Below are 22769 nucleotides of genomic sequence, written 5' to 3'. Positions count from 1 at the left end.
ATGCTAGGATAAGCATACTCTTTGACCACTGCTGATTTTTTTTTAAAGCCTGCTTTCATCATCAGATTCAAAATTACTAAGAACAAAGTGAGTAGCTGGTGTGTCCCTGGATGAGGAGTAGAATTCAGGGGTCTCACATGGCAGCCAGGCTGAAATTTTTAGAGCTCCTGTGAAAAATCTTTCCTCTAATTTAATGCAATTCATTGGTATTAATAAACGGCAGGGAACCCGGTGTGAGGCTGCCTGCTGCCTTTCATACCGGGTCCATTCACTTTATTATATTCTAGGACATCGTATCGACCTTTTGCCACATAGGGAGAAAAATCTGCTCATTTAATTTCCAAGGAAGGGATAATTAGTACTGATTGTGATTCATAGCCACAGGAATCCTACATCATCATGGCATACTATTAGGATATTTGCAAATTCACTAGCCCTCTCTGGGACTTCCAGAGAATCAGATTGTATAGCAGTCAGTTCACTTTCACCATCACTCGTGAGTGTATCTTTAAGATATGTTAATAGCCTGAGGGGTGGGAGGGAGGTCCATGAGGGAGGGGATATATGTATACATATAGCTGACTCACTTCACTATACAGCAGAAATTAATGCAACACTGTTAAGCAATTATACTCCAATTAAAACATATATATATGTTTATATATTGTTGTTGAGTCGGTAAGTTGTGTCCAACTCTTTGCCATATATATATATATATGTTGTAATTGGAGCATAATTGCTTTACAGTATTGTGCGTGTACAACTGAGTGTACAACTGAGTGAATTAGCTATATGTATACATATATCCCCTTTCTCTTGGACCTCCCTCCCACCCCCTCAGGCTATTAATATACATTAAAGGTACACTCACAAGTGATGGTGAAAAGTGAGTGGACTGCAACATGATCTGATATCCTGGAAGTCCCAGAGATGGTAGAGTCAGACATGACTTAGAGACTGAACAATGACAACACAAATATATACATACACACACACACACACACACACACACACACACATATAAATTGCCTAGTCATGCATAATGAAAAATTGTGTAACTGATATTAATAAGTGTGTGTGTGAGGGGGTTAAGGATAAGTGAGTTAGACAAGTTGTATGACAGGTGAAGGGTTAAGATAAAAAGGACTAATATTTAATGAGCATCCATGAGGCATCAGGTTTTAGGCTAGTGCTTTCTGTATCTCAGCGCATCTCATCCTCTTAAACTCCGGATGAAACCCTCTTCTGGGCCCCCAGTGAAGAGGATTGTCAGATCCTCTGTCTTGCTTACTTGGCCTGTCAGAAAGTTCTAACAAGGCTTCCTTGAAACATTTTTTCCACGTGGCTTTCAGAATATCACACCGAGTTTTCCTCTCCTGCTTCTCTTACTCTCCCACTCAGTCTTTTTTCTTATTTCTCCTCCTGCCTCTGACCTCTAAATGTTGGAGGACCCAGGGCTCAGTCATTTTTCCACCAAGCATTTATTCAGAAGTTTCACTCAGTCTGATGCATGCTAAGTCACTTCAGTCATCTCCGCCTGTTTGTGACCCCATGGACTGTAGCCCGCCAGACTCCTCTCCATGAGATTTCCCAGGCAAGAATACTGGAGTGGGTTATCATTTCCTCCTCCAGGGAATATTTCCAACCCAGGGATCAAACCCCCATCTCTTCCATCTCCTGCGTTGGCAGACGGGTTCTTTACTCCTAGCGACACCTGGGAAGCCCCTAAAAGACATCTAGATGCTGATAACTTCTAAATTCATATTTCCAGCTCAGATCCATCTCTTGAACTCCCAACATGTGTATCCCACTGCTCACTTGATATCTCCATTTGGATGTCAAATATGCATCTCAAAATGAGCATACAACCTCCTCCCCAACCTGATCCTCTCACAGTCTTCCCCTTTCAGTAAGTGAATTTTTCAGTCTTCCTGTTGCTTGAATCCAAAGCATTCCAACTCTTCCTTTTACTTTTTTTTTTTTTTAAATACTCATCTTCTTTATTTGGCTGCACCAGGTCTTAGTTGCAGTATGCAAGATCTTTCAGCTGTGGTGTGAGAACTGTTAGTTGTGGTATGCGGGATCTAGTTCCCTGACTACAGATTGAATCTGGGTCCTCTACAAGGGCTTCCCTCATAGCTCAGTTCGTAAAGAATCTGCCTGCAATGCAGGAGACCCGGGTTCGATCGCTGGGTCAGGAAGATGCCCTGGAGAAGGAAATGGCAACCTACTCCAGTATTCTTGCCTGGAGAATCCCATGGACAGAGGAACTGAGCAGGCTACAGTCCATGGAGTCACAAGAGTCAGACATGACTTAGTGTCTAAACCACCACCACCATCTCTGCATTGGGAGCCCAGAGTGTTAGCCACTGAACCACCAGGAAATTTCCATCTCCTCCTTGACTCCTGTCTTCTTGCCTATCACACATGCTGCAACCAGCTGTCAGCAAGTCCTGTGGCTTCAGCATCTCTCTAGAAACCAGTCTTCTCTCTCCACGCTCTTCCTGGCTTCCTTCCACCGCACTACCATCTTTCAAGCCACCATCACATCTCTCTAGACATAGCAACTGCTGCCTAAATGGTTTCCTGCCTCCACTCTTGTCCCCCTAGAGTCTTTTCCATGAGCATCCATGGGAGCATTTTAAAGAATAAATTATCTCATGTCACTCTTCTGCTCAAAACCATTCAGTGGCTCCCATCTCATTCAGGGTAAAAGCCGAAGTCCTTAGAAGTCCTTCACTGTTTCTCAGACAAGCCAAGGACTCTCATATTTCTGAGCCTTTGTGCCACTTATTTACTATTTTGGCCACTAGACTGTGACAGTGTAAGGGCAGGGAATGGACTTCCTCCAGCCCCTAATCCACCACCCACTTCGATACAGAGGAGCAGATGTTAGGAAGAACTTGCTTTGGACCCAGTGCAGTTTTAAACTGTTTATGCTCATCATCTTATTTAATCCTCGCAACAACCCAATGAGGCAGAAACTATAAACTGAGGCATAGAGAAGCCAGATGCCTTTCCCAAGGTCACAGGCCTGGGGGACTAGGGATTTGATCCTAGGAAGTCTGGTTCCAGAGGCAAGTCTGTGCTCTTAACCAGTATATTATTCTACCTCTTATATGGGTCCCCTTGGCAGAGGGGTGGTGGCCGAATGAATGAATGAATAAGTGAGTGGCATTGACTATAACTAATGCCCATGAGCACCCCTCGCATGCTATCTCTCAGAATGCCTTAGAGTACCTTCTCCACGTGCAGACAGTTGACTGGAGAATACTCTAGGGCATGGGTCCCCAACCTCCAGGATCTAATGCCTGATAATCTGAGATGGAGCTGATGTAATAATAATAATAGAAATAAAGTGCACAATAATGTAATGCATTTAAATCATCCTGAAACCATCCCCTCCACCCCCCATCTGTGAAAAAACTGTCTTCCATGAAACTGGTCCCTGGTGCCAGAAAAGGCTGGGAACCACTGCTTTAGGGGAATACTCATGTAAGGGAATGAGGAAGTCAGAATTGGACAGAGGGAAAAGTTGGCAGACTGTATGGTTTGCCCCTGATGCCTAGTGGGGACTCTGGAGCTGGAGTGGTCCTTCAGAGGAGTCCCAAGTGGAGGCAGTACCCAAGTCACTGGCCAAGGACACCTGAGTGCAGGTGTACCCTTGGATGAGGCAGGCTCCTGCAGCAGAAGGCATTCACTGGATGGGGGATACAACTGTGAGCCTTCAGCTGCTATATTCATGGCCCTGTACGGGTGAGTGCAAGGGCCCTGACAAGGAGCCTTAGGGAGAACTCTGTGGTATCCCCTAGACAGACTGAGCATTTAACATAATATCTCATTTAATCCTCATCACCATCCTATGATGCATTATGCATCTGTTATCCTTTCTTTATAATAGAACACACTGGAGCTTGGAGATGTTAAGCAACTTGCCTAAAGCTCATTACTTAGGGAGGTGAGGCTGGACCTGAGTGAATGGCCCAGTCATCACCCTAAGTCACTGCACTCATCACTTTACTACTGGGGCAGTGGTGTGGTGGCGTGGACCCCACCACCTAGGGCTTCCCAGTGTCCCATCTCCTTCTGCTGAATCCTCCCCCTTCCTTGAGCATGAGCTCCTTCCCACTCCCAGCACCTCTGGTGGAGCCATCAACCTGGTTCACTGGGGCCTCCAGGGTGGGCTCACATATCAAGCCTGGTCAACTGTGTAGCACTGGGCCCTGCCCAGGTATAGGTCCGCTTTTCCCCTGGCAAGAGAAGCTTCTTCCTCTGAGGCTCACAAAGCTAATGTAGAAGGAGGTGAACCTGGAGCTGCCTCTAGCCATGTCCTCAGCCTTCTCTAAGTAGAGAAAGGCCACTTGCACAAGAGAGAATGAGAAAACAGAAGCAAGAAAGATAGAGATCTGATGGCATTACTCAAGCTTCTAGAATTCTTAATTTACATCTAAGCTTCCCAGTTTTGTGAGTCAATATGTTTCCTGTTGGTGTATAAGCTAGTACACGTTGATTTTCTTTCACTTGCAGGCAGAATCACAGCCTATATCAAAGGGCTAATTTCAATAATGTATTAGTCAGTCTTTGCTGTGTAACAAACAGCCTCAGAATCTCAGGGGCTTGCAACCATACTCATTTTTCTCATGTATGCATCTGCATATTGCTGAGACCATGACTCAGATTTGGCTGGATTTTATTCCAGGTTGTAGGTCTGGTTCAGGTTTGTTCTATCTGTCTTTATCTGGGGCTGAGACTAAAGAGGCAGCTGCCTAAGCCATGGCCTTCTTATGGAGGATCATAAGAGCACAGTAGGCCAGGTCAAACTGTCAGTACACTTAAGGTCGTAGTTTGTTGCAAGTTCACTAAGATTCCAGTGGCCAAAGCCAGTCATGTGGCCAAGCCTAGTATCAATGGGGCAGAAAAAGGTCCTCCACCTCTGCTGGTCAGAGCTGCTTAAAAGTCACAAGAGAGAGTACAGGATGGGTAATATTATTATTGAAAGGCAGTGAGAAATTAGAAACAATAAGCCAACCTACCACAAAGAGGCCAGAGGGATGAGGAGAGGGTACCAAATGAGGCCCGAGGCAGCAGGACATCGCAGCCCAGCACAACTGTGTCAGCCAAGGTATCATGTCACCCACGTGCCAAAGAGAAGAACAACTTCTGCTGATCGCCTCTTAGAATTACAGCAGAGTCAGCTGAATCCCAACACCTTCTCAGAACTGCACATGCCATCTCCAGGCAGCAGTTCCGTATGCACAGAAACCAGATCTCTTCTGAGAGATCAAAATCCATCTTAAATAGACACAGCTGTTCCCTAGCAGGGTGTCAAAAGGGAGAGGGGAGAGACATGATAGGAAATGTTTAGTTTCTTTCTGTTTTAAGTTGCCAGAAAAACCAAAGAGACTTTTAAAGTTTGATTATTAATTTCTGGAAGAATTGGTTGCCAGCTTTGCTATCATTTTCAAGTAAAAGTTGTCTAAAGATCAAAGTGATGCTTCAGAGCCACTTTCACCCCATATTGAGTTTGGAAGCTTTTCACAACAGAATGATCAGAAATAGAGCTGATTTGTTTTTTTTTTTTTTGATGCGTCCCTCAGATGTATACATCAAATGTCACAATTTAGTTCAGTTCAATAAATGTTTACTGAACATCTCCCATGGCCATGTACTCACTTATAAAAACATAAACAAACAGGAATAATAGAATTGCCGCCCCATGGCTGGGTCATCTGGGCAAGTCACATTATCTCTCGGCTCTCAGTTTCTTCATCTGTAAAGAAGGTGTGCTTGACCTATGAACTCTGTGGTCCTCTCCCGATCTAAAATCTGTCCATCAACCGGGTAATGTTCTCTTCTCACTTGCTGATAATGAAAGTGGCAAAGATATGCAGGAAGGAAGTCAGAGCTGCTGAAGCCATGAGCATCCTAGGACTGATCATGGTTGTTGGAATTTCCTCCCAATGGTAAAACTAGGAATTCCTGGCACAGATGGCAGATGACTGTACTCATAGTCATTATTCCCCTTCCTCCCATCTCTCCAGAAAAAGGGTTTATTGATCCATTGCCATCCTCAGTTCAGGACTGGACATAAAACCCATCTCTACTATGCTTTTCACTTCAACAGTGCAAATGGCAAGTTGTCATAAAAGGAGGTGATACAGAATACTAGTAAAGTGGAGTCCACTGACATCTCATTGACATGAGTCCTGGTTCTGCCAACTGTGAGTTGTCTGACCTTTAGTAACTTTATCTCCCTGAGCTTCAGTTTTCTTATCTGTAAAATGGGGATAATCATTGTAGCATCTTCCCCAGAGGGTTGTTGTAAAGGACATAGGTTAAAAACACATTATTGACTAGAGATGTATTAATACATCGTTTGCTACCCCACGTCGTTGACCAGAGTTGTATCAACATGTTTTTAGAGAGTAATACAATTAACATCACCATGTGAAGTTAGAGCTTAACACCAATCAAAGGTTCATAATACAACTTATGATTGTTGCTGTCATTCACGTTTTACTCTGTTAGATTTTTGTTCCAACCTTGTGTATATTATAAACATAAAATTTTTAAAATGATGCATTGTGAAATTTTGAGTGAAAAAGAATTTTCAGTGAATTTTATTCAGATACTTTCTCTGCTTGTCTAAGTGACATATATGCTAGTGTCTCAGAGGATCTTCAAAATATAGTTCTGACTCAGACGCTGTGAATATGAGTCCAACAGAAAGACGGAAAACCTTAGTGATTGATTCTGATATGGAAAGTGAAGATAAAACTCATGGTACTAGAAAATGCTCCTTTCTTCTACAATTGAAAACAACATTTCATGAAAATCAGAAGACTGTACAGGTGTGTCAGGTGTAACTTTTGAATGTAATAGCCCGCAAAGTGTTAGTGAAATAACATTATTAATTTGGGGCCACCCAACATAAAAATTGCCTTCCATAGGTGTCAGTATCTACAAAAATCTCCAGGTCAATAATGAGTAAAGTGCTTAGTGATGAGGTTAAGAACTCACTAGAATCATTGTTGTCATTATCTAGCACCTCTTCCATGCACACTTTCAGGCAAAACCGGATTCTAAATCTACTAGCTCCTCTTGTTTGTTGTTATTTAGTCGCTCAGTCCTGCCCAAGTTCCAGGCTCCTCTGTCCTCCACTATCTCCCAGAGTTTGCTCAAATTCATGTCCATTGAGTTGGTAATGCTATCTAACCATCTCATTCTCTGCCACCCGCTTCTCCTTTTGCCTTCAATCTTTCCCAGCATCAGGTCTTTTCCAATGAGTCATTTCTTCCCATGAGGTGGCCAAAGGATTGGAGCGTCAGCTTGAGCATCAGTCCTTCTGATGAACATTTAGCCTCTTCTTTTTAGAACACTTACAAGAAGAAAGGGTTCATACTATTACTGATATTTAATGAAAACTCTTCATTCAGTGTTGTTCGTATAAAAATGTACATAGATTTGTAAAAGTATGTGTTTCTTGGAACTAAGACAATAATAATAGAAAAAAAATCTTTAAAAACAAACCCTTCTTCCATCACAGAAACCCTCTGATTAAGGTTGAAAATCCACTGGTGATCACTTCCTGTTAAGTTTCCAAAAGGAACTAACACACAAGAGTGCTTGGTCTCCATTCTCTGGTTCTGTGCCTCCAGTCAGGGCTGTTACTCACATATAAGAAGGGAACCCATCTTTTCTAATTTGCATCGAGGTCTTCTGTGGGCTAGCCAGGGCCCTGGACTGGTCCATCTTTTAGGAGACATGAAGTTCACACTTTGATTTGATTCTTCCTAATGAATGACAGGATGAGAACCTAGATCTGTCTGTCTTGTCCTCCCAAAAGCTGCCTAGGGGACTCAGGCTCACCACGCTTCCTCAAAGCTATCAGGCTCCCGGGGTTAAGTGACTTTTCTGCAGGACCCCCTGGGGGCTCCTCACTGGCTGCAGGAGGAACCAGCTCTGTTTCTATTTTTCCAGACAGTCTCGTCTCTTTGATATAGGACAGCTGTTTCAGAGCCTGGGCAGATGGATGCCTGTAGATAGGATCCCCATGGTTTGAGGGGGTAGGGATGGAACCAGTGTGCTGGGTGCAGGGTCCAGGGCTGTGGACATGCAGACAGGATGCCAGGGAGCACTTGACAAAGAGAAAGAGTGAATCCCTCCCCTCAGTACTGGTTTTCCCATCTCCACTCATCCCTTTTAAAACCAAACCTCCTATTCTTTTGTTTGTTTTTCAAATGGAACAAACACTGATAGCTAGCTGTTCCTGGGAAAAGGTGTCAGGGTACCATTTTACTACCAACATGGCTGAGGGTGCTGATGGTAAGCACTTTAACTGACATTGCTCTGAGCAAATACAGCTCCCTCTTGAACTGCACACGTGCCTAATAACATGGCCTTGTGGCTCCAAATATTGGATTATAAATTGTTTTACATCTCCCCAGCATCAAATAAGGCAGGTTTAAAAAAATAAAGGGTAGTCAATTAAGATAAATACAGCAACTTCACAATTTACTGGCTGGACACACATTACCCAATGAGCCAAATGTTGGATAAGATAGCTGTCTTCCAGTTATGTATACAACCAGATAGATAACCCTAACATCAGGGCAGATGGTCACAGGCCTTCATGGCATGCTGTATTGAACAGCCTATACTATTTGGCTGATACACATTTTTCCCGGGGGGCTTCCTGGATAGCTCTAGTAGTAAAGAACCCACTGCCAATGCAGGAGACATAAGAGACATGGGTTTGATCCCTGGGCTGGGAAGATCCCCTGAGAAGGGCATGGCAACCCACTCCAATATTCTTGCCTGGAGAATACCATGCAAGACTCCAAGACAGAGGAGCCTGGCAGGCTGCACTCCATAGCATCACAAAGAGTCGGACACAACTGAAGTGACTGAGCACCAACACGTGCATATTTTTCCCAGCGCACTTCAGCGCTGAGAAGGTTGAGTATGGACTCAGGGGGCAAGATTCCAAGGCCCTTTCCTACCCCAGCGACTTTCAATTCCTAAAAAAGGACCATGTGCATTGTCAAATCTGAGACGCTTCTATAAAAATAAGTTGACGAGGGGTTTTAGGGTCTTAATTCCTTTGGTTGGTTGATGTCTAATATAGTTTCTCCTCTGCAGCCTTGACTGAAGGTCATCTTCTTCTTTCCTGCCTGGAAGAGGAAGCACTGGTCCTTAGTGGGGACTTAAGTGTGTAGTAACTTATCCTAGGAGTGAGAAAAAAAGAACTCAGAAGGATGCAGAAGCTCACAGGAGTCTGGGTGAGAGGTAGGGATGAAAGAAGAAATGAGCAGAAAAACTCTCTGCTAAAGATATCATTTTGTTAAATAAACAAGAGAGAGAGCATGATATGGGGAGGAAGAAGTCCTAAAAATTCCATTCTTGAAAAATTCTGCTCTGCTCCTCACGAAGTCTAATGCACTTCTGTTGGGAAAAAAAAAAGTCACCATCCCTTTCCTCCCCCTACCCACAGAAAACAACTTTTATAGGCTGGAGATCACAAGATTAATACCATCAGTGATAAAAGAATAAATTACCCATTTAGGGTAGATCTGTAAAGTATTTCAAGCCACTGGGGTACCATTTCATGAACCAAAAGAACTAATTTACCAAATGGGTCCCCGGGGCCCAGAAGGACTAATGCACTGACCACTCTCCTGCTTCTCCATTAGATCAGTGCCTTTGCAGAGAATGAAGAAGGTCATGGGGTTCAAAGGGACACAGACGGTCCCTCTGTGCATCAGTGTGGACTGGGATAAGATTGTGTTTATGGATCATAGGGGTAAATAAATAGGAACGAAAGAAAAGGCAGAAACTTGCGAGTCAGACTCACCTGTGTTTTAATCTGATTCTGCTACTTTTCAGTTGGGAAAGTGCGAGCAAACCTTCCAAGCCTGAGGTTTTGTTTTTCGTTTTTTCTGACCCGCTGATAAGGGGCTCATAATGTCTACTGTCAGTGTTGGGACAATTCAGCCTGAGTTAGTGGGAATCAGTGGATGAGCACAGTGGCGGCCATAGTGAGTGTCCAAAGAATGGGAGCTGCCCTTGCAACTCTCCCTTTCTCCATCACCATCATCGCCATCATCTGCCTCTGCATCGTTGACAACATCTATGGAGTTCTTTCCAGACACCAGGCACTGACCAGTCCTTCATATGCTTTGTCTCCTTTAATTCCTCAATAAGCCTATGAAGTCAGTAGACTTATCGTATCTTATCCCAATATTATCGCATTCTATTAATGAGGAAATGGAGGCTCAGAGAAGTTAAGAAACTCATCCAGTGTCATAGAGCCAACGAATAGCAAGGCTGGTACTTGAACCCTTGTCTGACTAACTCCAGAGTCTATGGAGTTGAGGCTATGCTCAGCCTCAGGGAAGGGTGAAATCATTGTTGATGTCAGCCAGCACAGTCTTGCCATTAGGCTATAGGGAGGGTGCCTTGCTGAGACGAGGAATTAAAGCTGAAGACTGAATGGCCAGAAGACTTGAATCTATTTTCTTTAGCCCTGTTGAGGGAATCTGCTAGAGATGGCTCTGGACTCCTAGAAAATAAAATCTCCAACCCATGGAGATGGCCAAAATATGAGAGGGTGAGAGGTCCTGCAACATACCTAGGGGTTGGACCAGTTCCTTGAGGTGTAGTGACAGTTCTCTACAGGTGGACATACTTCTCTCAGGGCTTTGTATTTTGCTTTGCTTCAGTTCAGTTCAGTCGCTCAGTCATGTCTGACTCTTTGCAACGCCATGGACTGCAGCACACCAGGCTTCCCTGTCCATCACCAACTCCCAGAGCTTGCTCAAACTCATGTCCATTGAGTCAGTGATGCCATCCAACCATCTCATCCTCTGTCATCCCCTTCTGTATTTTTCTTGGCTGTCTCTATTTGTCTACTGAGGCTATGACAGAGCCAAGAGAACAGATCATCAGGCACATTCTCTTGTAGGCCCCACACCAAACCAAGTTAAGAAACACATCAAAAACCCAAGAAAACAACAACAAAATTCTGTAAAGCAATTATCCTTCAATAAAAAAATAAATTAAAAGGGAAAACAAAAATTAACAAAATACCCAAGAAACCCTCAACGGGGGTCGGGGGTGGGAGGGAAATGTACTTCTTTCAAAAATAGATGGTTTAAGTGTCTATGCTTATGTGTTTTAGTCTATGGTTACTATGTATGATTTTAATATTTATCTGTTTCATATGTAGCAGCTTCTGATTATTAAAGGACTTTTTGCTAATGAAAAATACACAGAAGTGACCTGGTTGGTTAAGTATGTACACAGAAGGAATGCACCTGACCAACTTCCTGACCTTTTTTTAAATTTATTTTTGATTGGAGGATAATTGTTTTACAGTATTGTGTTGCTTTCTGCCATACATCAACATGAATCAGCCATAGGTCTACATATGTCCCCTCCCTGTTGAATCTCCCTCCCACCTCCTACCCCATCCCAGCACTCTAGGTTGTCGGAGAGCTGGTTCGAGCTCCCTACATCTCAAATTCCCACTGGCTATCTATTTTACATATGGTAATAGATGTTTCCATGCTATTCTCTCAATTTGTCCCACCCTCTTCTTCCCCAACTGTATCTGCAAGTCTCTTCTCTATGTCTGTGTCTTCCATTGCTGCCCTGCAAATAGGTTCATCAGTACCATCTTTCTAGATCCCATATGTTTGCATTAATATGTGATATATGATGAGAAATTCTTTAGGAAGTCAAAAGGAGAATGACAGTCTTCACATAAGTAACTGTGCCTGGTGTCCACACTGAATTGTGTATGTGCATACTGTACATATTTATCTATGTTTGTGTGTGCATGTGTGCTCAGTCATCTCCAATTCTTTGCAACCCTATGGACTGTAGACCTCCAGGATCCTCTAACCACGGTATTATCCAGGCAAGCATACTGCAGTGGGTTGCCATTCCTTTCTCCAGGGGATCTTCCCAATCCGGAGCTTGAACCCAAATCTCCTGCCATCCTTTACCCACTGAGCCACCTGGGAAGCCCATCAATAGGTATACATACACCTATATATAATGGACACCTATAAACATACATCCCCATCTCAAAGCTGCAGGCTGTTTCCTGATGGCCCACAATCCTCTCCCCTGTTTCCCTCCTAGTTTCTCTTTCTTTATATCCCTTCATTTCATAGCTGGTTTTGAGGGCTACTCATAGCGGTAAGTGGATAGGGCATTGCTGAGAACGGAATATAACTTAGGTGTTGGGGCTCACCACCTGATCTCTTGTCTCTATGTCCTTGATTCTGCCCCGCTCCTAATCTTCTCACCCAGAGCACTGAGATCTGATTGCCTCTTTCGGCGATGCTTTGCCCTTTTCCCCAGAGCACATGTTAAAACCCACTCAGCCAAAGTAAACCATGTAAATGAACAAGAGATACATCTCCTAGATTGGCCAGGATTCATATGTGACAATTTGAATAAACAAAGCATCCATCTGCAGAGAGGGAGGGTAATTCCCTGGGGACTCTCAGGTGGAGGTGGCTGGGAAGACACGGGACAGACAGCATAGAGAAGAGAAAGAGCAGGGAGTCCTTGCCATCATTCCTGTGGCTCAGGGGTTCCTGGAATTCATGTACTTGACACGTGTGTATGAGCTTTTCGAGCGTCCTGTGCTGGGTGCCTAGTTCAGTGAGTCAGGAACTAGCAGTGAGTCTCAAACTTCACTGGGCACCAGGTACTCCTGGGAAGCTTTTTACCAATGTAGATGCCCAGAGTCTCCCCCAGAGATTCTTCTAGGTCTGGATTAGGGCTCAGGATCTACAAGCATCTTCTGGGAACTCTACATCAAGCCATCTGCAACCTCACTTTAAGAAACACTGAAACCAACCTGAAGTCCAGAGGTGTGCCTCTTATAGCCTAGTAAGGGACACTATCTGCAGCAAGGGAAACTGGCAGGATCACACTTCTCCCCCACTCCTATAGGCAGCCACATATTGACCCAAAGAAGCATCGAGATTTCATGGGACACTGACTCCTGGGCTTCTTTTCAGACCTCCCCTGTATCACCCTGTCCCATGTAGGAACTTAACCTGGCAAGAGGAAGCATCTGAATGCTGCTTCCAGTTCCTGATCTGAGCCAGACAAATCAGGAGCCTGACTGATTCAGAGAGAAGACATGAAGCCACACTTGGGGATCCTCTGTCCTGGTCCCAGCTCATTCACTTGACAAATGTGTACTGGGTCCTGGGGGCTAAGAAGAGGAAGGGCGTGCAGCTATGGGGCTGGTCTCAAGGACCTCTTAGTTCAGTTTCATGATCTTAGGACAAACTCTTCAACCTCCGTGTTTTAACCTGCCAAATGCAGATTCCAGTTACCTCCTCTTTCTGATGGAGTTGCTTCAAAGATAAAATAAGAGGAGAGATGTAAAAGTACTTTGGAAAGTTATATGTGACTAGAATTCCTGGGGAGACCCAAGATGAGAAGGGTTTTCGTGACAGAAGCAAGAATTTTTGTGAATATGAAGTTATGGAGGATGGGAAAATGAACTTGTGCAATCAACCACCAATGTGTGGGAGAATCAAAGTCTTTGTTTTTCCTTCAGTGTATATATATATACACCCCTCACCAGGGGCACCACCTCGGCCCCCGCTGTGCATATACACACTAGGTTTCCTGGGGTGGCTTCCGAGGTAGCTCAGTGGTTTCCTAGGACAGTTCCAAGTTATGCCACTTGTCCCAGCTTCACTATTCATAACACCCTCTTTCACTCTCAAAAGTGTCCCAGTTTGGACATTACATTATAAAATCACTCTATTTATGGAAGTAGGGAAGTGAAGATGACACTGCTGTCAGCAATGAGTTAGTCTCTTTGTCTTGGTTCTTATTAGGAATTTTCTTTCTCTGAGCTGGGATGGTTTTACAGACTTTCCAAAATGCTCAGGCAAGCTTTGACAGGCATCCAATGTGCACGGCATCGTTTGCTCATGCACTGCCTGAGCCTTGGATGGGGTTTGGCTGATGGCGACACTGGGAAAATAGCATCAGGTCCCTATAAAGTGAACACATTTTCTAGCCTGGTTCTTAACATCAGTTTACTGGGGTGGGAGGTGGGGGCTACTTCAGGAACATACAGAAGGGAGACTCTTGAAACAGAACACACAGTACTGTTAAATTGTCATAGTTGTGAATCCCAGAGCGCTTTATGGATGACAGATCTGGAACCCGTCACCCAACAGGTTGTATGTGTCTCCTAAGAAATGAATTGTAAATGCATATCTGCCCTATAAATAGGCAAGTGGAAAAGGACACAAATTCTGTGACTATTTTGTTACCTGAGATCACCTAGGTAAAAGTGCCAGTGGAAGCTGGAAGGGGTGGGGAAGATAGATTAAGTAAGCTTTTCAGTTTAAATCAAGTGGATTCTAGAGGGTAATTAATCTCAGGTTTTCTGTCTGAGATCTGATCCTTTTGCATGTGGGAACGTAAGGAGACACAGCTGGGAAAAACTCCTTTTTTGTGTGTTTAGAAAACAAATCTCAAAAAATAAAATTCTTTAAAATCCTAGGAGGCACCTCAGGAGTTTCTAAGGAGAGTTTCTTGCAAGCTCAGTGGCTGTACCACAGTTGGGGAAGAGGTGGACCGAGAGAGATGAGAGGGTGCCCAAGGAATGGGTCTTTGCTTTCTTTTCTCCTGGTTAGATTTTGGGGTGTGGCTTGTTTTGTTTTGACTTGATTTGAAGATTCTGGTGCGTGGGGATAATTTCACTGAAGTGGAAAATGAGTAACACTTGGTCAGTTTGTTTACTGTACACACCGCTCACACATTCATTTGCAGAGCGCTTCCTATGGGTTAGGTGGCAAGGATGTGAAGAGAAATAACACGAACACAAATGACCACCCTCCTCTCCCATGCAGGGCTCTCAGGGAAGTAGAAGAGAGACTTGTAAACAGGTCAATTACTGTGTTTTCTGATGAGTGCTGTAGAGAGGTGTGAGCACACACACACATGTGCACACTAGTATACACACAGCTCTTCAAGAAGTTGTTGTTCAGTTACTCAGCTGTGTCCGACTGCGACCCCATGGACTGCAGCACGTCAAGCTCTCCTGTCCTTGGCACTTCAAGAAGAGCTGCTCTTAATTGCTTTCTCAGGAGGTTTGTTTCCAGGACACCCTTCTCCTCTTTTTTTCTTTTTTTGGTACCTGCATACATACTTTTGTTTATTGAAGTGGAATTCATAAAACATAACATTAACCTTTTAAAAAGTTATTTATTTTTGGCTGCACTGGGTCTTCATTGCTGCACTTGGACTTTCTCTAGTTGTGGCCGATCGGGGGCTACTCTTCTCATTGTGGTGGCTTCTCTTGTTACAGACCATGGGCTGCAGGGAGAGTGGGCTCAGTACTTGTGGCTCATGGGCTTAGTTGCCCCGTGGCCTATGAGATCCTCCCAGACCAGGCATCAAACTGGCGTCCCCTGAATTGCAAGGTGGATCCTTAACCACTGGACCACCAGGGAAGACTCAAACCAACCTTTTTAAAGTGAACGATTAGACAACATTTACTTCATTCACAATGTTGTGGAAACACAACCTCTCTCTAGTTCCAAAACATTTTCAACACTCCAAAATAAAATTCAGTCTCTGTTAAGTAGTTCTGCACACTCTCCCCTCCCCACAACTCCTGGTAACCACAAATCTGCTTTGTCTCCATAGATTTCCTACTCTAGATATTTCATATCAATGAAATCCTACAAAATGTAATCTTCTGTGTCTGGCTTCCTTCACTTCAGTTCAGTCACTCAGTCATGTCCGACTCTTTGTGACCCCATGAACTGCAGCACGCAAGACCTCCCTGTCCATCACCAACTCCCAGAGTCCATTCAAACCCATGTCCATTGAGTCGGTGATGCCATCCAACCATCTCTTCCTCTGACATCCCTTTCTCCTCCTGTCCTCAATCTTTCCCAGCATCAGGGTCTTTTCAAATGAATCATCTCTTTGCATCAGGTGGCCAAAGTATTGGAGTTTCAGCTTCAACATCAGTCCTTCCAATAAACACCCAGGACCGATCTCCTTTAGGATGGACTGGTTGGATCTCCTTGCAGTCCAAGGGACTCTCAAGAGTCTTCTCCAATACCACAGATCAAAAGCATCAATTCTTCGGTGCTCAGCTTTCTTTATAGTCCAACTCTCACATCTGTACATGATCACTGGAAAAACCATAGCGTTGACTAGATGGACCTTTGTTGACAAAGTAATGTCTCTGCTTTTTAATATGCTATCTAGGTTGGTCATAACTTTCCTTCCAAAGAGTAATCGTCTTTTCATTTCATGGCTGCAATCACCATCTGCCGTGATTTTTGGAGCCCAGAACAATAAAGTCTGACAATGTTTCCACTGTTTCCCCATCTATTAGCCATGAAGTGATAGGACCCGATACCTTGATCTTAAGTTTTCTGAATGTTGAGCTTTAGGCCAACTTTTTCACTCTCCTCTTTCACTTTCATCAAGAGGCCCTTTAGTTCTTCTTCAATTTCTGCCATAAGGATGGTGTCATGTGCATACCTGAGGTTATTGATATTTCTCCTGGCAATCTTGATTCCAGCTTGTGTTTCCTCCAGTCCAGAGTTTCTCATGATGTACTCTGCACATAAGTTAAATAAGCAGGGTGACAATATACAGCCTTGACGTACTCCTTTTCCTATTGGGAACCAGTCTGTTGTTCCATGTCCAGTTCTAACTGTTGCTTCCTGATCTGCATACAGGTTTCTCAGGTCAGGTGGTCTGGTATCCCCATCTCCTTCAGAATTTTCCACAGTCTATTGTGATCCATAGTCAAAGGCTTCCATCACTTCGCAGAATGTTACTGAGGTTTGTCCACATTGTCGTGTGTGTCAGTAATTTAACCCTTTCCATAGCTGAGTAACGTTCCATTGTATGGATACACCACAATGTGTTTATGCATTCATCGGCAGACAAACATTCGGGTGGTTTCACCTTCCAGCTGTTGTGAATGATGCTTCTGTGAACACTTGTGAACAAATTTTGTTTGAATATCTGTTTTATATCTGTGGTATATATCCAGGAGTGGAATTGCTGAGTCTTATAAGTAATTCTATGTGTAACTGTTTAAAGAACCAAAGTGTTTTGCACACTGGCTGAACATAACACACACCTGCCTTTTGAAGACCCACAAAGTTCTATTTTTGATGGTTCCTCCATAAGGAAACTGAAATACTTCAAAGAACGAAATTCTGGTTTACCAAAACCCAAGTAGTCTAAGTTCCTTTGTTGGTCCAGTGGGTTAGAACTTGTGCTAAGGAGACTAAGGTCAGGGGTTCAAGACCCAGCTGGCCAGTCAGCAGAGCAGAGTGCACAGAGGAAAAACGTAAGTGTGCTGTCACAGCTCCATTAATACTGTCCTGCCCTCTTACAAAAGCTCGTTAGTGCTCACAGCGGGACAGAGCAAGAGTCAGTTTATCTGTTGTTCAGTCGCTTAGTCCTGGCCGGCTCTTTAGGACCCCGTGGACTGCAGTATGCCACGGTTCCCTGTCCTGGTTTTTATGGTCCCATATAAAAGGAAACAAAACGAAACACCTGACACCCAAGGCACAGTGGGGCTAACTAGAATCAAATGACTGCTCACTCCCAGTGCTGCTTTCACCTGATTTCTGTGGGTCCCTGGGGTAAACTGCTTACCCTGCCCAGGGCCTCAGTTTCCTCATGTCTAAACTGGGAGAAGGAGAAGAGGGCGGCAGAGGATGAGATGCTGAGATAGCATCACGGACTCAGTGAACATGAATTTGAGCAAGCTCGGGGAGACAGTAAAGGACAGGGAAGCCTGGCATGTTGTAGTTCATGGGGACACAAAGATTCAGGGGCGACTTAGTGAATGAACAACAAATTGGGAAAAATAATCCTTACTTCAGAGAGATGACAATGCACCCTGAGTGCTTTGCACACAGTAGGCTTCCAACAAGTGCTGTTGAATCTGGAGGGTGAGCAACCTCCAAGGAGTGCAGAAGACCCTCAGCTCCTGCAACTGGCTCTGAGCTGTCCTCCTGAGGCTGACCCAGCTGGAATGGTGGTGCGAGCTTGTCCGGTTGTTCCGGGTTACACTGACTGTTTTAAATGGTCCTATTTGCATGGAATGAAGCTTGCTATGGTAACAAGGTCTGGTGGCTGGAATCCAGGGCCCCAGTGAAAAATGCAAAGCCTGTGCTCCCCCTGGAGAAAGAGGCACTTGATGGGTGTATCAACTTTAAGGTTACCTCTGTACTCCCAGGAAGAAGGAGCGAGGTAAACTGAGGCAGCGGGGACTCCACACTCCTAGCAGGGGGAGGAAGAGGGAAGCCCCATGGAGCCTTCCAGACTTCTCTCCTGGCCGAATTCCTTTTGCCCCCCAATATTTAGCCCAGCTAAGAAGCCTAAGACTGGCTAAGGCCACCGATCTGTGCACTCATCAGTTCCGGGAGGTGGGGAGGCCACAGCGCCAGTGATCCAGCCTGGGGAAGGAAAGGGCGATCCTTCGGAGGAAGGGGAGACAACACAGGTTGGGGCGCTGAAGGTGAAGGTGGAGTGGGGTGGAGTAGGGTGGGGGTGGACAGTGAGAGGCACGCGGGGCAGTAGCCCAGTTCCCCGCTGAACATTCCTAACCGCATTTGAAGGAAACAGCTAAGCAAGAACTCCACTCCAGAGCGCGGGCAAGCAGCCCCCTCCCCCGGAGCTCCATCTCCGCTCCCCTCCGGGGCCCCTCTTCCGAGCACCCCTCTCTCCCAAGCACCCACCTCCTCCCCAGTCCCTGCACCCGCGCGAGGCGCGAGTTCGCCAGGGCGGGGGCCGCCCCACCGCTCCAGGGAGGGGACCGAGAGCGGGCCTGGGAGCAGGCGCCCCCCCACCCCTGGCCAGGGGCGCCACCTCGGCCCACGCTGGGCCACCGCCCGCCGCACCCGCCCCACGAGGGGGTGTGTCCCGGAGGTGGGGGACGCCGGAGGCCGAGGCAGCACCCCGCCCCGGGTCCCTGCCCCCTCCCGAGCGCGCGGCGAATGGTAGGCTCCATTGAAAGAGTGCCTGGCGGCGCGCGGTGTCCTTCTCCGAGTCGCTCTCCGCGCCGGGGTCTCGGCGATCTCTGCTCCTCCTCCTCTTTCTCCTCCCCCCTTCCCCCCTCCCCAGCCCTCCGCCTAGCTCCGCCGCGGCTCCGGCTGGAAGCGCCGCTGTCATTCCTGCGCCGGAGGAGCCGGCGCTGCCGGTGCCTGGGGGTCGGGGCTCGGGGAAGCCGGGCCGCTGGGGACCCAACAGGTAGAGCCGGGGGTGCCCGGCCGCGCGCCCCCCAACCCCCGCGCATCATGCAGCTCTTTGTCACCTCTCTCGCCCCCAGGCCAAAATCCTGAGCATGATGGAAGACAATAAGCAGCTCGCGCTCCGCATCGATGGGGCGGTCCAGTCGGCCAGCCAGGAGGTGACCAACCTGCGAGCCGAACTCACGGCCACCAACCGGAGACTGGCGGAATTGAGCGGCGGCGGCGGCCCCGGCCCGGGCCCGGGAGCGGCGGCCAGCGCCTCGGCGGCGGCGGACTCGGCGGCGGCGAACATGGAGAACCACCAGCACAGCGCGCAAGGTAGGGATCGCCTGGCGCCCGGGTCGGAGGAGAGGCGTGCGAGCCAGACCCGGACCGGACCCGGAGGTGCCCGGGGACTCGTTGCCCCCCCCCCACGCCCGCGGCGAAACCGCCTTGCATTGTGGCTTGCAACCCTTTCCGCCCGGCGGTGGCCGGTACTGCTCCCCTGCTGGGAGTTGCAGTCTGCTGTCATTAACGAAAACCCGGGCGCAGCGTGCACGGGTTCACACGGTCACGCCGGCCCCGGCCAGCGCAAGCTAGGCGCAGCCGGCGGGTCCCCCCCGGCAGCAGAAAGTGCCCTTTAGATGGTACACAGCCCCCAGCTCCGTGGGCAAACTTTTCATGCTCGGGCCTTTGCAGGGGTGAATGCCACAGCTTCCCCCCCCCCCCCCAAGTTCCGGAGGCTCCTTTCCTTGGAACGTATGCCCGAGAGGGAGCGCCAGGCTCTGCTGCCGCGTTTGGGGTAGAGGATTGGACTGGTTTGCACTTTTCTCCACGGATGCCAAATCCCTTGTCTCGATTGCATCTGGACTTTATTTTCTCCCCGTTTGAGATCGCGCAGGCAGTGGAATTATATCAATGCAACAGTAGATGTTGTGCTCAGCAGGGAGTTTAAATTTCCAGCAAATATAAACACTGAGAGCACTTTCCAGGGGGAAATCTTAGACCTCAAAGGCTGAGTGATGGGCTCCTGGCGAAATGAAGGCGTCGTAGATGGTGGGTTTCCAGGTAGCTGCTGCTTGAAGGGACTCTTTGCAGTTAGGAGGAGAAGGGGAAAAAGGACAGTCTGTGTTGACACTGACAGTGATGAAGCTCTGAAACCCTCCTACAAGGGTTAAAGATGGAGGAAGCATCAAAAAAAAAAAAAAAAAAATCCATACTGTTTGTTTTCTGTAAATTAGAGGTGCAGAATGGTTTTTCAGGATTTTTTCCCCTTTTTTTGTCTAATTGCCCTTTAAGAAAAGTTGTCACTGATTACTAATATCATTTGATTGCAAACTAAACTACTGAAATCCTGGATGTGACCAAAAAAAAAAAATCCAGTCTAGGAGGGTCACTTGTGTAAATATGTCACTTAATGAAGTATGAGGTACCAGTGGCCCAGAAGGATTTTCTGGTTTTGTTGTTATTTCAAAGGCTTCTCCTAAGTGTTGAGAGAGAGCGAGCGAGTCTGGTTTCATAGGAATGCCTTCTCTCTGTCAGCTTCTGTTTCTTCCTTACCTTCCTGCAGTAGGCATGCCTTTTTTTTTTTTTTTTTTTTTTGGTGTGAGATGTTAAGCTTGAACATTAGCAGTTTATGTTCAACTCAGATCTTAACTTGGTACTTCCAGAGTCCGTCAGGAGTCTTAGGAATCGGGGCAATAATTTGGTACCAAAGTAGCATGACGTCATGGTGGGAAGGTGTGAGAATGGTGCTTGCTGCACAGTTTTCAAGGTGGGTATCTGGTTATTCTGTCATTTATCCCTTGTTATGTCATTGTGTGTGGAAGATGCTCTCTGCTGGCACCTGGGCAAAAAAGAGAAGTTAGACTCTATGGTCAGGCTTTACTTTTTATCAGCACGGATGCTTCCAGCTTTAAAAAATAGCAGAGAACTGGCATTTTGCTGAGAATCAAAAGCTGTGGTAAAGCAGACTGAACAATGCTGGTTTATTTCCCACCATCCGCCCCTTTCTCAGCCGAGGAAAAGTTAAGTGGCTTTTATCTGAGTCCTGGGTCTAGTGCAGTCTGAGCACGCTAAGGAGGTCGGGCCACAATGATCTATAAACTCGACTTGGAAACTGTGATACTTAGCTGATGGTTAAATTGTTGTAGTGGAGCAGTCAGGGGCTGTTTCCTTTTTCTTTTTTCCCTACAAAAATGCACAAGGCTGTGGAAATGGAAATGGCTTTTGGATCTCATGATATCCCTAAGAACACACAAAACCGGCAGCTTCCTCATATTCTGAGACGTGTGCCTTCCCAGGCCAGGGGCTGTCTGTGGGTGGCTGGAGGAAGGATGGTTTTGATTTTTCATCTGTGTACCATCAGTATTTTTCAAAACCTTTGCTGGGAGAGTTTAATGATTTTATAATCAGAAAATAAAATGTTGAAGATTTTAACTCAGCTTAATGGTTGGCCACATAGCCCTCTAAATTGATGTCAATTTAAACTGATGTGATGGTTGAAAAGAAAACAAGACCCCCATATACATTCAGTGGGGCATCATTTACTTATATATAGTAACCATTCCTTCATACGGTCCTTTCACATTATTTAGCCTCTGTGAGTGTTTTGGGCTTTGTTTTTATTTTGTTTTGCTTTGTGTTCTCATGACATGTGGCAGCATTCTGCTGGAACGGAAACCTTCTGCAGAGGTGTCTGGTAGTGTCTTCTGCTAGTGCTCTCCTATTCCTAAAGGGAAGCGCTGGGCTCTCTCGGGTTAATTTCAAAGTGTGGTTGATTGGCTTTCTTATGCTTCTTTGTAACATACCTCCAGGAAGGCTCACAAAAGCTCAGTTCTTGGGGATTCCTCACTGTTCTTCCAAATTAGTCTTCTGTTCTAATTTTGTGTTGGTGTAAGTCGATGGGCTCAAAGCGCATGAGTATTTACTGTTACTGTGTTATCACTTTTCAAATCACGGATTTGAATGAAATGAGTATCTTTCAAAATTCAAGTCTTTCAGTCGCTCAGTCGTGTCCGACTCTTTGCGACCCCATGGACAGCAGCATGTCAGGCCTCCCTGTCCTTCACCATCTCCTGGACCTTGCTCAAACTCATGTCCATCGAGTCAATGATGCCATCCAACCATCTCATCCCCTATCATGCAACTGTATAAGTTATCTTTTAACTAAAGGGCATTATGCACATATGAAATGCATGTTAATGTCCTTTTAATAACATTAGCACAAATGGTTACAAGGAAGAGTCATCTTTTGCTCTCCCTGCTGAGAAACTGATCCATTTCCAGATACTTTTGTTAAAATTTTATTTTTGATGAATTAAACAAGCTCACCAATCCACCAGTGTATGTTTTGTTCCAGTGAGGATATCTGACAGTAGGTAAGTCGATGAAGAAAACTTGGGTTTTCCTAGAGAGTTAATGCAGTGTGTCATTTAAACAAAATATTACCTTGGTTGGTACCCTCTGTGAGCGGGCATGGTTGCTACGTAACGGAGTCTGGAA

The 22769-nt window shown here is 45.9% G+C and overlaps 1 protein-coding gene across 1 annotated transcript in view; it reads left to right on the top strand.

Annotated features, from left to right (window-relative positions):
- KAZN (kazrin, periplakin interacting protein) overlaps positions 1-22769 on the top strand; it is a 963882-nt gene that overhangs the window by 426747 nt on the left and 514366 nt on the right. Inside the window, exon 2 of the mRNA XM_065936048.1 lies at positions 19364-19604. Coding sequence (XP_065792120.1) covers positions 19364-19604 — 241 coding nt within the window. The remainder of the gene's footprint in view (positions 1-19363; positions 19605-22769) is intronic.

Source organism: Muntiacus reevesi, chromosome 5 (genome assembly GCF_963930625.1).
Source record: "Muntiacus reevesi chromosome 5, mMunRee1.1, whole genome shotgun sequence".
NCBI lineage: Eukaryota > Metazoa > Chordata > Mammalia > Artiodactyla > Cervidae > Muntiacus > Muntiacus reevesi.
This window is presented reverse-complemented; position numbering and strand designations above follow the sequence as displayed.